At 43.0% G+C, this 15,305-nt stretch overlaps 1 protein-coding gene across 3 annotated transcripts; it reads left to right on the forward strand.

Annotated features, from left to right (window-relative positions):
* Window positions 1–4,877: 4,877 nt before the first annotated feature.
* Window positions 4,878–15,174, forward strand: LOC124192146 (U-scoloptoxin(11)-Sm5a-like). 3 transcript variants are annotated; one of them, XM_046585324.1, is made up of 5 exons: window positions 4,878–5,266; window positions 7,610–7,856; window positions 7,954–8,124; window positions 10,197–10,418; window positions 13,589–15,174. In XM_046585324.1, exons 2-5 carry the CDS (start codon window positions 7,722–7,724, stop codon window positions 13,787–13,789), a joined length of 729 nt encoding a protein of 242 aa, XP_046441280.1. In that variant the 5' UTR covers window positions 4,878–5,266; window positions 7,610–7,721; the 3' UTR covers window positions 13,790–15,174. The 3 variants fall into 3 exon arrangements, with proteins under 3 accessions (XP_046441280.1, XP_046441282.1, XP_046441281.1); XM_046585326.1 differs by having other exon boundaries at window positions 4,910–5,266; window positions 7,560–7,856; XM_046585325.1 differs by having other exon boundaries at window positions 4,910–5,266; window positions 7,607–7,856.
* Window positions 15,175–15,305: the final 131 nt, after the last annotated feature.

Below are 15,305 nucleotides of genomic sequence, written 5' to 3' on the forward strand. Positions count from 1 at the left end.
ATCCTTATTACATCCGTCTCAGATGTATAAAGTATGTACACACATTGTATCCGATGATAGCCCAAGTCTCAATGAGGATGTTACGTATAGCATCTATAATAGCGATGCGTCTACCACTTTTCAACGCATCCATCCAAAGGCAATATGGCACTGAGGCCGATTTGACGTCACGGATATAAGATTATGTCGGTGGGTGTGCACGGCCAACCTAAATCCATCGTCCAACAACTTATTGCTAGTGCAACTCCTGGATGAGGAAGAGGCGACTCGCTGCTGAGTCAAAAGGATATAGATATTGACTGGATATAAAATAACAGACGGGATATAGCAAGCTGCAAACGAAACACAAACGGATTCACTGTTGTTCGCTGTTGTCGGTTGCTGTATAGCCACGGTTGGCTGTACACGCTCGTCGTTTTCGAGTGGGTTCTGACCGACGACGTAATATATCTAGCCGCGATAGCTTTTCTGTCGATATCAGCTCTAATCGACGGGGTATTATTGTGAATGAGAGGGTCGCCAGCAGCTTTCGTCCGTCGTTCATTGCGTGAAATGCGTGGGAGTATAGTCGGAGAAAGTCGATTGAAAAGGAGACGATTCCTCCGAGAGAGCCACATCACCCCATTCATTCTCTCGTTCAATTGGATTCAATCGCTCATTCCTTGGCTTTTGTATAGCATATATATATATACCACATGTAAGCGTATTTATAGAAACATGTCAATAGGCCAGCAGCATGCAGCAAGGGCCTGTGTGACCTGGCCAGCAAGAGAGGGGGAAGGCGAGTTGGCGACAAGTTTTTCGCCAATTCTCCACTGTCATCAACGAGCACAGCCAGCGCCAAAGTCCGAAAGTGCATTAACGAGTATGCGACGCCGGTATATCTATACGAAATAATGTCCAAGGGAAAATAATTTCAATTACGCGCGGTGAACTATACGAAATTCCTGCATAATAATCCCAAAGAAATGATTATTATTCGCTGAATGAGAATGAAATAATAAATAAATCAAAAAATATTTCCGTTGTATAAGAACTGAAGTATTTAGATATTTAACATAAATCTATACTAACTTTCTCTGACGTGTGTATTTATCAAGTCCCGAACTGATCCCACCACCATCTCTCCTACGGTATCTCTTTTCCGCTCTTTTCGCCCACCAAACATCACACAGACGCACTGCTCGTCTTATTCTTTACCTTTTTTCGTATTGACATAAAGGCTTCCGAGCATGTAAATGTGCTTGTTGATTCGTTGCATACATATATATATAATATATATATAGCACGCCCAGCACGGGAGATGTGTGTCGTGTATGCACATATATTTCGGAATATAATATTGTCGGCGTCCTGCGCACTAGGCTGCGGGGTAAGAAAAAAAGTGTGGATGATGCACATAGAGAGAAAGAGAGAGAGAGCTGGGCGGACTGCTGATCCGATTCAAAGGAAAACCAGATGATACTTTTCTTTGTATCTATGCAATTATTTACGTTGCAGGGCCAAGTGATGCATCAATATCCAAAGCTGATGCTGCTCTCTCTCTGCCCGCTAACAGCGTGCTGCCATATATACCCGCTGCTGTGGTTACCTTTGTTATACAAACCAGCAGTTTCAACGATATTACATGACTGTTGTTTTTCTTTTTCTTCTTCTTCTCCAAAGTTCGAGAAAAACGAAGAAGACGAATCATTAATATTAGATTATATCTACTTAAGTTTTCGTCCCTATGTTGTATATAATTGCTTATTAAAAGCCAAAATATTATAAACGTCATTCAGGATTCATTTGCGATGATTTCCCTGTTCCTCGTGCACTTTCGGTTGGCTTGTCTTATATAATAGGCTTTATACGTACTGTACATTAGGTTGGACTAGATTCCAAGAGGGTCGGGCTGTAGAATTTGAACTCTATTAATTTAAATGTCTAATCTATACGCGCGGCTATGTCCGTCGGACCAACTTGGCGCGGCATTTGCCGCGTGTAAGCCCTCAACAGTGCTTACGGCGTTACAATACCGTGAGAATTCAAACTTGAATGGACCAACGCCAGGACTAGTTTTGCTATATGATAGACTGTATTATACTGTAATATCATCACCGTCGCGCGCTCGTCATAAGTTGCGAGGTTAATATAGGACAAGTTATGTATCGCTGTATATAATACAAGTTGAGATATAGACCTAGAACCTTAGGCGGCAGAGCGAATGTCGTGATTTATTAGAAGGTCAAGACGAATTTATGGCCCAAAAGTGTCTTCATCTATAGAGTGAAAGTGGGCCAGTTTCTTATTTTTTTGAAAAATAAGAGAGTAATAAGATGTTCATAGTGACTTTGGTGGTTGCAGACTTCTATTACCGCTTATTTATTCCGTCAAAAGCGTGTATAGTATATTGCCCGTCTGTTTCATCTGACTCGATCTCGATCCCAGTCGCAGCAGCAAACAAGTTTCCGTTTTTTTTCTTCTTCTTTGATCCGAGCAACTGCTGCACCCAACACATTTCATCCGCGTTTTTCCTGTCATACAATTCACGACTCGCCCCAATATAATATACTCACAGGTACATACATATAGGCCAGCGGCAGCAGGCTCTCTCTCTATTGACACACGAAAGTGATGGGCCGTCTCCAATTTTGTCCAGCTCTATTTATATATACTTTCTCCGGTTGGGTCGTACATACACATTCAGGTCCTTACCCCGAAACACTTTTATTGCGTTAGTTGTAAACACGGCAGCAGAGGAAACGAAGACGAGGTGAAGCTGGCAAAATGTTGGAAGATTCTTTTCGTGCGCACACACGAAGAGATTCAATATGTATGTATACTTTCTCCGGATGTTCCCAATTCAATATTTTAAAAATATACATAGCTACCGCCCTATGCAGTCAGTTCCGGTTCAACTTTGTTCCTCCACTTCTGCGGAAAATCAAAGGAAAAATGGAGGTTTGATATTTGCAATAAATAATTGGACGACCAAAAGTGCGTAATCATTAAAATGTATCGTCTGTCGCCATGGACGTATGGTGAATGCACGGCCTTGTTAGTGGGACTGTGTGTTTTTTGTCTGGCGTGTTGAGTGTACCGTGCACGATCGTATCAGACAATTGTGTGTATATATACACATAGACGTTGTTCAATCAGTGCATCGATGTATATTCTTTTGTAGCTATACAAAAGGACGCGTACGCGGGATGAATATCTCTCCCTAACTGTCTCCCTTATTTATATATTTTCTGTTACCTTGCTGCTTTTTGATTGCTAAAAGAAAAGCCAAACCCCCAGTCTGTATCACAAAAGCGGTGTCCAGTATATATGTAGGCCGGGCCCAATAATATCCGTGTGGGCAGCAGGCTGGAACGAGGCGATAACGATGACTTTGATTGGGGGAAGGGAGCCAGCACAACAGACGAAGAAAACAAAATCAAAAAGAAAAAGTGCTGCGCTGGATATGGGATACTATGGATACTCTGCCCCGTTTATTAATCCCCGACTGTGTGTTGCTCGTTATTTCACAAACGATATAGCCAGACAGAAAGAAATCGGAAATAAATGGTAATAATGCCCAACAGGCACCCTGGGAAAACAACCAAACAAAAAATATAGAAAAATAACCCACCGAATGTGGAGGATGAAAAACATGTTTTATTCAAATGCGTTAGGTGGGAGGTGAAAGAGCACGTACGCGAGAAAGAAGGAAGGACGAAACAGCGCGCACTGAGCAAACCAATTTGCCTTTGACGTCATTTCTCAACAGTTGGTTTCCTTTAATAAGGGAATGATGGAATTTTGGAATTCGAAATGTCGACGAATATAAGGATATGTCTGTACATATATCCAGTCTAGAAATATTTTTCAATTGAAAGCGGACGCCCATATTTTCCGCGTATATGCGGAGCCAATGTACTCGCCCAGAAACTTAACATAGCAGCTCTGGCGATTGATGTATCCATCCCAGGAGCTCAAGCCCTGCTGCGTCTGATGGTCTCCGATATAATGGGCCACTGTATTATGTGATTGAAGCTGTCTCCGGGGACATATTCAGAGCCCACAGTTCATGAATAATGTAGGGGACAAAAAAAAAAAGCTGCTGGGGTTAACATGGAGAAAATGTTCAAGTGCCCATTGAAGACGGACATCGTATGCACCACGGCGCGGAATCAAAGGAAACACATGCAAAAACTAGAAAGAAAAAAGAAAAACAAATTGAGGAGAGACCTGTCAGAGCGGCGACTGTCACAACCCCCGGTCACGTCCTGCGTGCTGTGGATTTACATAGGCCTTCAACATATGTATGTATATAGTCTTTACGTAAGCTTTTACAGCCTGAACTAAAGGTTATAACCGCCTGTTGGCCGGGTTATATAAATGGAAAAAAAACGAGAGAAATTCAATTCTTTTGTCTCTTTGTGTGTGTGTTTAATGCGCCCACTTTTGAATGGTCGGACCAGTGAATAATAAAATATTAAAATGAGCTGCGCATCACAGCCAGGAGAAAAGTTCAGTGCAGCGTTCACAAATTTATGATTTAATATTTTATTTTTTTTTAGGGCATCGTCACTTAAGGTAGTAGCAGTAGATAGATATAGCGTATACATACGTCATATAGCGAGTACTGGGCTTGGTGTATGGGGTGGGGTGGGGGATTTGTCTATAAAGCGCGAGCAGCAGGGACGGACCGATGACGACGGCGACAGGAGGACGAACGAAAGTCGCGCCCCCTTTTTGCCACGTCTTTTGGCTGACAGGAAGAAGAGCCAAAGGCTTTGGATGCCGCCCGAGCGGAGTCTCTCCTCTCCGTGGCGCTCTCCTCTATCGTCCTCCCACGCGCACAGGCCGCCGAGCCGCTGCTGCCAGCCAGCCTCTTTCTCTCTCGTCTCCTGCGGCTGGCTGGTCTATAAAAACCCGGTCGGCCGCTGGACGCAAAGCAACTCTTGTTTCCTACTTCATCTCGACCGGTGCTGAGCGTGTGCCATTGCCACCCCCCATCACCCACATCACTCCGATCAGAAGACTCGTCTTCACTTCTCTCCGCCAGTTTAGATATTCACCTCCTCAATTGTTGGTTAGACTTTCTCTTGACTGTATAGTAGCCACCATCCCTCCCTCCTCCTCCCCCACCAGCCACATTATTTTTGCCGACCGGTCCCAGACGTTTTTTGAACAGGAGGAATTTGCCACCAGTGTCCGCATCACAGCACAGCTGTTGGAGCGTCATCCGCCCAATTTCTGTCAACAGGAAACCCACCCGAGCGCCAGCAGCAGCCAGGTAATCCTAGCAATCTATACATTATTATCCACAAAACACGTTGCATTGCGTTGCATCATTTCGATTACGTATCAGCACCTTTTTCTCAAAATCGTGATTTCAACATGCACTCTATCTATTGTTAGATTACGGACCTGTTTATCAATGTTTCATTAGATTAAATCACTATACTGTTGCTCCTATTTGGCATCAAGTTAACTTCAACTTGCATTGCTCTCGCAACGAAAATTCAATCACTCCTGCTAGCAAACTATTTATACATACTATAAAAAGGCTGGGTGATTTTGATACCTCCGAGACTTTGTTGTCGATCAAATTATCCGCGTCTAAGTGCGTTAAGACGCTGTCTTGATATATAATAGCAGTGAGACTCTCGCGACTTTTTGATACTCTTTGGGAATTTTCAGTTGCAGCGACTTTTTCAGCTTTTTTCTCTCTCGTGCCTGTGTGTATTGTAGTATAGATAGATTGTCGTGCCAAGGAGCAAAGTGAAGACTATCTCGTTTTTCTTTGAAGCACAGCAACTCCCTCCGTGCCCTTTTATATAGAGCAGACTTGAGCTCTGAGCGACAATGAAAAGGAGATCAATCGGATACAGATGAAATAGGTGCAGCGCCTTCTTCTCTATAAGCTTTTTCTTAAGGGAGGGACGTCTATATACTTACCTCTTTAGTGTATTTTTGCGCCCCCCATCACCACCCCCCGGCAGCAGTTTCCGCCCCGCTGTAATCAAACGTTTCAAATAAACGGGGCGCGATACTAGATAGATATATATAGGCCTATACTATTATATATAATACGCTGGCTGAGATGCGAATAACCCGAGCGCTGCAGGGCGCACACAGAGAGAAAAGGAACTTCATTCAAAAAGTCGACACATTTTTCTTCCTTTTCTATCAAAAGAGAAGAATAGATCTGGTTGATCTTGATTTGACACAGACGATTCGCTTTTCTAGCCAGTCAACTTTTTCCAGGAGATAGGTATTATACTCGTGTGTGTGGGCGTCTCTCATCTGCGGAGATGACAGCATCCTTTTGAGAATGACTTTATTTTTTTATTTTTTAACTTTGATGACATCACAATTTAATAGTAAAACTGATGGTTAGATAGCGCGGTGCTGTGGCTCTATTCTCTCGTCGTGACATACCTCAAAGCCTATAACCTATACACAAAGATGATGATGGCTGATGGAAAATGTTGAGCCCCGCAGCTGGGATGGAATGTGATTGTAAATAACACACAGCACATCACAGGAAAAAGGTTATTATCATATCATGTGCGATTGATAGGAAAAGAATAGATCTGGATCATCATCAACAACGCTTGCACGCATCCATATCCAACCATATGGCGGAGCACACGCAGGCCGCGCAAGAATAAGATCCCGCATTGGACATGAAAGGATAGCGCCGGCGACGACACGATCGAGTTGCGTCGATCGGCGCTGGATGTGCGCGTTATCCCGTGAAGCTCATCATTGCCGATATATAATAAGACGTCCATAATATTTATGTAGGCGGCCATCTGGAAGAATCCATTGCGCTCCTTTCATTTGTCTTTGGCATCTTCCAGTTTGATCAAATAAACGGCGGGCCGACATATGATGATGGGCACACAGCGGTAGAGCCGGCCGTCGTCTCGGCTGAAAACGAAAAGCAAATTGATCGCCGTGGCAACTCGAATCTCATTATAGTCATGCCCCTTATTCCCTATTTGGTATAGTTGCTCGTTCAAAGCAAAAAAGTCGGTGATTGTAATATAGGCGGAGTCGCAAAGAGTTTTGGGGGCAACAACGACAAAAGAAAAAAGAAAACGAAAACTTCCCACAGCACTACGCTATTATAACATGTCTAGAGATATCTGCATGTCCCCCATGTTGTTATCTCTCTCTCCTAAAAAAGTTAGAAAAAGAAAAAAGGAAATAAATAAAAATAAAAGATATCTACCGGCGACCAATTGAGTTAGACCTTGTCATTATATTATAAATATACTATACACACAGCATCTCCATCTTATATACATAGACGATAATAATAGTAGGTATATATATATGCCATGGCGCGTGTAATTCCTCGGAGATATGAGGCTGGCCTGATGCTGCTGTTTCACTGCGATTTCGACTCTCTCGATCCTGTGACGCGGCTGGGAGATATAAATCTTGCAATGGTCTCGTCCTCAAAATAGATCTCTCCATATGTCTGTCTCTCTCTAACGACGTCTATATACTTTTTTATTTGGTGTATGACAACCTATATATGCCTTGTTATATTATTCCACGCCATTAATGCAAAGCTGTTATTGGCTTTTGCGCTTTTGATTTTTCTTTCCGGGCTGGAAAGCAGAAACTCTGCGTTGCTGTTGTCCAGTTTTTCAAGGCAGCTGAAGCGGCGATCTCCTCACCGACTCGAAAGACAAATACCCTAATCTAAAGAGAAGAAAGAAGAAACGAGCACCATGTACTTAATCTTGGTACGAGCCGCCTGGTTCATCCTGACGGGCCTCATCATGTCGTCGCTTGCCATGGGTAGAATGACTGGCAATAACGTGGACGGCAATGAAATCAACGACATTTTCCAGCCATTGCCAGAGGTAGGAGTCTATTTTTTCGTGAATAGAAGAAACGACAATTTTCTATTTTTAATTATTTTCTATTTGATTTGGGAAACGGCGATGAAACGCTGAACAGGAGACCAAGCTGCCCGTCTGCACTGGCAACACGATATGCGCCTATCTGCAGGCCAACGCCCGGGGAATCAACACGCAACCATTGTGCTCCTGCTCAGGTCCCACCCGATGCCCGTTGGTCTGGGACAACGAGGACGGACATTCAATCACTCAAGGATCAGACCAGTACAAGGTATAGACACACGCTCCATCCAGTATAGTCCCTTATATAGAATAGATAGATATCATATCGCCAGCAGCCAAATGGCAAACAGCAAATCTCCGACAATGAGGCGACGAGCGCGAACGTTTTCCTCTTTCATCTCGCCGTCGTTTCGGCGTTTGGCAAGTGAGGAGGATGGCGTCATCTCCGTGAAACACCTCAAAAGATCTTGGAGAATAATAATAATACAAAATACAAAATACAAATCAGATCCCCCGGCGGCAGCCACTTGATGTGAAGCAACACACATGTTACTACTCGAATTCTTTTGTTGCCACCACAGCAACTCATCAACCCAGATGCTTTTCACATGTCTATATAGACCCTTCTAGTCGATGATGACGTAGACGTGCAACAATAGACACGTGTTCCACAAACCCGATGACATTTCAGATCTATACGCACCCCCGCCAATGTACAATATTTGTTACATCCAATCGCTAGATTAATAATGATTAATGAACCGCGCCGCGGGAGGAGAACTAGAATATTTGCGCAATATGCGTTTATTTGCTGGGCTGGTGTGTTTGTATAAATTAATTAAGACCCGGATTCTGTGCCATCTTCATGTGTGTATGTATATACCTGCCCTCGGGGAAATTCACGACGGTTTTTTTTTAATTTAATTTTTTGGAGGGGCTATAATCTCGGGAATAATATCGTACGGCTCCAATTATATCTACAATATCGCCCAGGCTGACACGCAAACACGAAAGCGACGCAGCAGTGTGCCTAAGCTCCCGTATAATATACAAGTCAGCAGACGTATAAGCGCTATATAGTTGCTCTCCATGCAGATGCTGTGAGTGTGTGTGTGCACTGTGGGCTGATGTGCCGCCGGCGCTGTATGCGCAAATGAATCACACGCGTGGTCCCGCAAATCCCAGCAGCAGCCGTTCTCAGGCGACGCGCTATAATACATACACCCAGCTCTTCTGGCCCAGCAGCTATAGCTCTCTCCATGCAGTCCAGCTTATAATCTCTTTCGCACGCGACTGCCTGTATCCACGCGTCGAATCACAATCGGGATTTTTTTTTTAGCAAATTCGTTCATTATGTAACAGTCGTTACGTATATATAGAGGCCCGTCGTGGTTGGCGGGGCGTGCGTGGGGGGTTTGACATAAACAATTGAAACGCGCAGTGAATGTTGAAACAAGTCCTTGAATACACGTCAAGCGCTTTTAGGTTCATAATAAAACCGCAGCATAGTATAGCAATCTTGTATTCAATAGACAGCCGAGAGCCGCCGAGGATTTGTTGTTTGTTTTTTTGTTTCACCCATTGTTATTTCAGGGGAAAAGACAGCAACAAGGGAAAACAAAACAACTGGTAAGTGAAACTGTTCTGGTGCGGGTGCGTTGTGCAACTGCTGGCGAAAACGCTGCTGCTATGAGGTGGACGAGTTTGATGGTTGCTATTGAGAACACACAAGAGATTATAAGTATATACGTATATCGTTGATATTTCACGGCGACAGAAGCGCGGTCCTGGGGGCAAACGTGTCAGCAGTGAAACGGTTCGACAAAAAAGAGAAAAGAAAAGTCTAATGTATCTCATAGGCAAACAAGTAAACATGTTGGGCCAAAAGTTTCAAATCTCGGTTAGAAGCTTTTAAGAAAGTCGAGAACGGATAATAGACCCATATTAGATATAAAAATCTAAGCGCTCTTCAACTTTTTGGAGATTTCTTTTTAACAGGATATGTTACCTCTCTCTAAGTAGCTATTGTATACACACACACACATAGAGAGCCGTCGTTTGTATATCATCTCTATACCTTGACGACTCTGCACGATATATAGACTTTAATCGGACAAGTTGTAACCTTATTTAGCCGGGGAAAAAAACCCCTTTAGCTGAAAGCTATTATCGTCGAAAAAGCTTCGATTCGGCGATGCCCTTAAGATATTCCGCTTGACTGATTTCTTGTTCGTTTTTTCCATATTTCACGTTTTCTTTTTTTATTTTCTTTTCTTTCCTGCGATAACGACGTCGACGACGACAACTTGTTTTTTTGGTGGGGGAAATCAATGAGGACAGTATTGCCGTAAAGCGCCCACACTGCGCACCTGCCAGCGAGGAATGACGGCCTACACGACGGTGAGCCTCATGTCCAAGTCGACGGGCAGGATGCTGTCGCTCAACGACGTCAATCACTGCATCTGCCCCGGCCAGAGCGCCAACTACGACCTCGTCGACAGCCAGTTTGACGACGTCGACGATGACACCGAATCCATGTCGACTACCTACGTCTGCAACGCGGTAATTATAAACCAAACCAAATCTCTAACCACCGCTATTATTATACGTTTAATGCCCTAGTTATTATTATTATTTTTGATATATGTTTGACGCAATAAGAAAAACCCTCTTAACGCGCGCACCGGGTGACGAATCATAAAAGAAAGAAATATACCCACAAGCCATTCATCATCGCCTGGCTCCGTATATACTGTATACGTTGCATTATGTATATGAATGCGGGGACGGTATGAAGGGCGCGGCTCACGGGTGGCGGTTGAGATGCTTTTATAACTCTGCTGCGCCTCATTCACTTTTGCTTTTACATCATGGTATATATATGTACACGTTGAGTGCTTTTTTCTTCCTTCCAGCACTCTTTTGCCGAAACCCCCCCTCGGCGACATGGAATGGGTTCTTTTTTATACTTTTATACTTGATGACAAACGCCTCTATTACTCTTTGGCTCAAAACCGTGTATGGTTTCCTTGATGAGTGTCGCCTAGCGCGATGAAAAGGTTCTCATTAATCATAGTCTAGAGACGAAGAGACTCTCTCCATTCAATTAATTTCGCATCTATTTGCTGCTGCTGCTGCTGCCGGCGGCGGCCCGCTCCGACAATGAAATAGGGATAAACAAAAACTCTGCTGTATACTATAGTACCGTATATAAAATACTATACACAACTCAAAAAAGAAAGGGGCCTCTTTTTTGAGAGCAGAATGCAGTTTTTTAAAGAATGAGAATTGATCTACAAGGAAATAAATGGTTGAAGAGTCTCATGACACCTTTCGCTTGTCAGAGCTCGGCAACCGATTTCTTATTATTATCCATCAGAGAATATATAGATCTCATTGTGTTGATGTGCATGAATGACTTTAGCCCAGTTTTATTTCACGCCGAGTTAAACGTATCGCCCTGGTAATAGGACCCATTATTATTTTTTTTTTTAAATGAGCATTCTGTTTCAACAAACGTTTGAAAAGGTAACGTGGGTACGAATATCAACTGTTGGCATGGACGACGTCATTTTGATTTCTATTACGGCCAAGGGGGAGTAATAAAGAATAAATCTCGAATGGGTGACCGCCCTTTCGGTTTCCCATGCAGCACTGGGCACATGTTGATTTATATAAGTTCTGCTACTGCTTCCCACGGGAGGAATGTTTCATCGCCACACAATCTATAATAAAGGCCTGCTGAAATATATGTATTAGGTCAGATTGGCATTACCAGTCCTTCAAGTGTAATTTATAGTATGCACATCTATAGCAACCGAATTAAGAAATAGCAGCAGCTGCTTTGATATGATTGAAAAATGGGGCTCATATATTTCAACAACGACGTCCAGCACCCACTCACGGTGATCAGCATCGACCTTGATTAACGTCGACTCCGTTGTACAGATACAGCACGACCAAGTGCGTGTCATCTCCCCGCTGAAAAGTAGTTTTGAATCATTGATAAAAAAAGAAAAAGAAAATTTTGGATTCAAATTTTTTGATTTCCTTATTCCAGTTTATTGAGGCGGAGATGAATGTGTCGTTTGAACTCGACCTCCTTGGGAGGTGGGGGGGGGGATGGTCTATGGCGTCGTAATTTTCATTCAATCCCCTCCCTCGCATATGCACGGGACCAGTCCTCTTATACGTCATAGCTGACTTGGTGGATTTGTTACTAGAAAGTACTTTATAGCATAAATAGACATGGACTACTTTCATGCTATATTCTCAAGGGGCATAAAATACTTGACGCCATTATATGTGTGGGACAATTTTTGTCTGTTGTGTTGCTCTTTTTCCATCTTTTGATTTCATTGTCTCTCTCCCCGGTTGACGACGGGATCACATAAAGGCTCACAGCAGGGCGGGGGGGGGGGGGATTTGCGATCCTCGTGCTGGCGCGCTGGTCGACCGAGATTGGACAAGAGAAAACAAAAGAGTCTTCTCCTTCTATAGTCTCTAGATCTTAGACTATACAGTAGGCAGCCGATGCTGTTCAACTCTACCCTATAAATATATTGCGCGTGTGTGTGACGTTGCCATATTCGAATGCCATCATAGGGAAAGATTTAAAAAACTTCTATAAATATGAGCTGTCGTGACGTATCATAAGCTTTCTGTTTTATTTCGTGCGAGGCCGATTTATCTTGCCACTGAATGGACACATACTTTTGGGCGAAAACTCAGTTGACTTTGATTGCATTTGCCCGCGCGTTCGTTGGCTTTGATTCAATTGATACCTGGACATAGAGATTGTCTGCTGGACGTCGAGCTGTGTGCTATTACTAGGCACCTGTTTGTTATCTTTTATCTCACTTTTTTTCTACTTCGCTTCCGGACCGTTATTTATTCGTCTAGACTTGGGCCCCGTATTTTTCGCCAGTTGTGATGACGCACCGGATCCTGTCCGGAATCAGGGGGAAATATGAAAGAGAGAGAGAGAGAGACCGTCTTATATGCTGAGAACGGTGTAGTCGTATTAACTGCAGCGGATATTGCACATTCTGCATTCGACCCCTATGTGTGTTTATAGCCAACAACCATCCTTGGGCATCTTCGTCAGGAATATCCTGCTCATTTCGCCAAAGGGGTAAAAGGACAGCAGCCTCGCTATAGTCCCCACCCGCTATGCTGTTTTAGTCGAAACTCAAACACGGTGGCCAACAAGCCCCAAGAGCCTATCTAACCTACAGAAAATCCGATTGAAATGCTGGGGGAGAGAATGAAGAAAAGGGCCAACGAGTGGAAGTGAAGAGCGGAACGGACTGATGATGCGCCTAAAAGAACGAGCTATGCTGCTCTGTATTACAAGCACACACGCTATCTATAGCTCTTGATCTTTGCTCTTACATTTCTTTTTCATTTCGTGTTTCGATTGCTCCGATTGTGTCAACAAAGGCCGGAGGATGAGCGTCGGAGCGCATTTTGATGAACTTTTTCCACGAATCATTCATCACTGTTTATCCTCTTCTTCTGCGAACCTATATATATAATGATCGATGTCCGAGCTCTGATTAATTGATGTGCGTGCTATGGGCTCTGAAGAGAAGATGACGTGATATGAAGGTCGTTGAGTCAGCGGACGAATTTTGCCCATTGTGTTGTGATGTTGTTGATTTTGCCCCATTGTGTATTTTTGTTTGCTTGTTTGTTTTGTTGTTGATTTCCTGTTGTTGTTGTCGTTGCAGCTGAAGACCTGCGGCGGGAGCGAGGCGTGCAAAGTCATCACGGAGACAGCGACGACATTCCTGGTGAACCCAAAGTGCCGCTGCGCCCACGACGGGACCTGTCCGTCCTCTAGCGCCGGCCTCGTCAACAACAACGGCGGTCGCAAAACGGAAACGGTCCGATACGGAAACGGAGCTCTTCACATGATCTACTGCCACTAGATGGCCGTAGGAGACGGACGGATAAGAGCACAAGTAATAAAGAGTCAACAACAACAACAACAACAATTATTAATTATTATGTAACAAAATAAGAAAAAATAAGAAATCTCTTCTTTCCTTTTCTTCGTTGTTTTCCCATTTGTTTGGTTCGGTTTTTGTTGATCGGTTCATTCATTTTCTACTTTTGAATCACCGCTGTCAAGGAAGAATGAATTAAAGCGCTCTCTCAACTATATAAGGTTTTAAAAATCAAAGAAGAAGAACCTGAAAAAAAAAAACAAAACACACACGATTTTCCCACATCTCTCATGTACAATAAATATTACAAAGCCGAAAACAAAAAAAAAGGGGGCGATCCTCCGAGATCCCGATTCCTTTTCTCTATCTCCCCGTTACGTGTCTCTTCCGTTATTATGTTTCCCAGTGCTGCTGCCCACACTGACTGGTAGATGGTGTGTTCCCATTATTCTGTATACTAATTCAAAGAAGAAAAAAAGAAAAAAACTATTCAACCGGATATGTTTATTGGCCAAAATTTGTCAAACCTTTTCTCTTTTCTCTATTCAATTCTCTCTATTATATATAAATATAAATGTATCATGGCAAAAATCATTATCATCTATAATATTCTTGAATCGCATTCCTCGCAGCTCCGCTCGTCGCCAGCAGCGTCCACCCGCAAAAATCCTTCTCTCTTTTATTCCCCCCACCAGCACCATCTCCGCCACCAGCACCATCACGCCAGCAGCGTGTATTTGAGCAGCAGTCCCGGTGATGTCCTAAGTCGTAGATTTGACATAAAATAACTCATTATATTATATTCTCTCTATTATTATTATTACATACTTTGCACACCTGCTAGCTATACTGCTGTGTAAAACTACATCTGTATACATTGTTCGGTCGGTTAGCTACAAACTATTTACCAATTCTTGTTCTTTGTTTGTTGGTTTCGGTGTTTCATCCCCTCAGCATCATCCCCATCCAGCACTCATCCGGCCCATTCCTTATTCCTTTTTCTTATTGTCAAATCATCAGGTAAATACTTACTACACATAACAGCATATTTATTATATGGTTTAGAAAGAAGAAAGACAGAAAAAGACGCGCAAGGCGGTTTATTCAGAACAAACGGGAAAAACACGTTAGCAAAATTTCAATGAAAAATACAAATAAATATACAAGAAACTATATAAGAAACTAAAACATTAAAGAGAGATAGAGCATTCACTATATAGCACAAAGAGATAATCGACTCTATAGTATTTATGAATTAATCATTCTGTTTGTGATTTATTCTTTCTCACATCTCTCGTCCAAACCTTATAACCTGCTATCAAACCTCTCATTGGCTGTGTGTAATAACAATATACGATCGATCGAGAGATGGGTTCTCTATAGCTATATTATACCTTTTATGTGTAATTATGTCTAGGCCTATTATACATGTAGCCTACATGCCGTTGCTGCATGTGATGATCGTCGTGTGCCGTGCTGTTCAGCAGAGCTCGTTGTA

The sequence above is a fragment of the Daphnia pulex genome, chromosome 4 (genome assembly GCF_021134715.1).
Source record: "Daphnia pulex isolate KAP4 chromosome 4, ASM2113471v1".
NCBI lineage: Eukaryota > Metazoa > Arthropoda > Branchiopoda > Diplostraca > Daphniidae > Daphnia > Daphnia pulex.

What these genes read in the sequence shown, in the direction of transcription:
- LOC124192146 (XM_046585324.1), top strand. Translation starts at nt 7,722, where the DNA reads ATGTACTTAATCTTGGTACGAGCCGCCTGGTTCATCCTGACGGGCCTC. An exon ending in AAGGATCAGACCAGTACAAG is followed by an intron (nt 8,125 to 10,196) that starts GTATAGACACAC and finishes CAATGAGGACAG; the next exon opens with TATTGCCGTAAAGCGCCCAC. An exon ending in CTACCTACGTCTGCAACGCG is followed by an intron (nt 10,419 to 13,588) that starts GTAATTATAAAC and finishes TTGTCGTTGCAG; the next exon opens with CTGAAGACCTGCGGCGGGAG.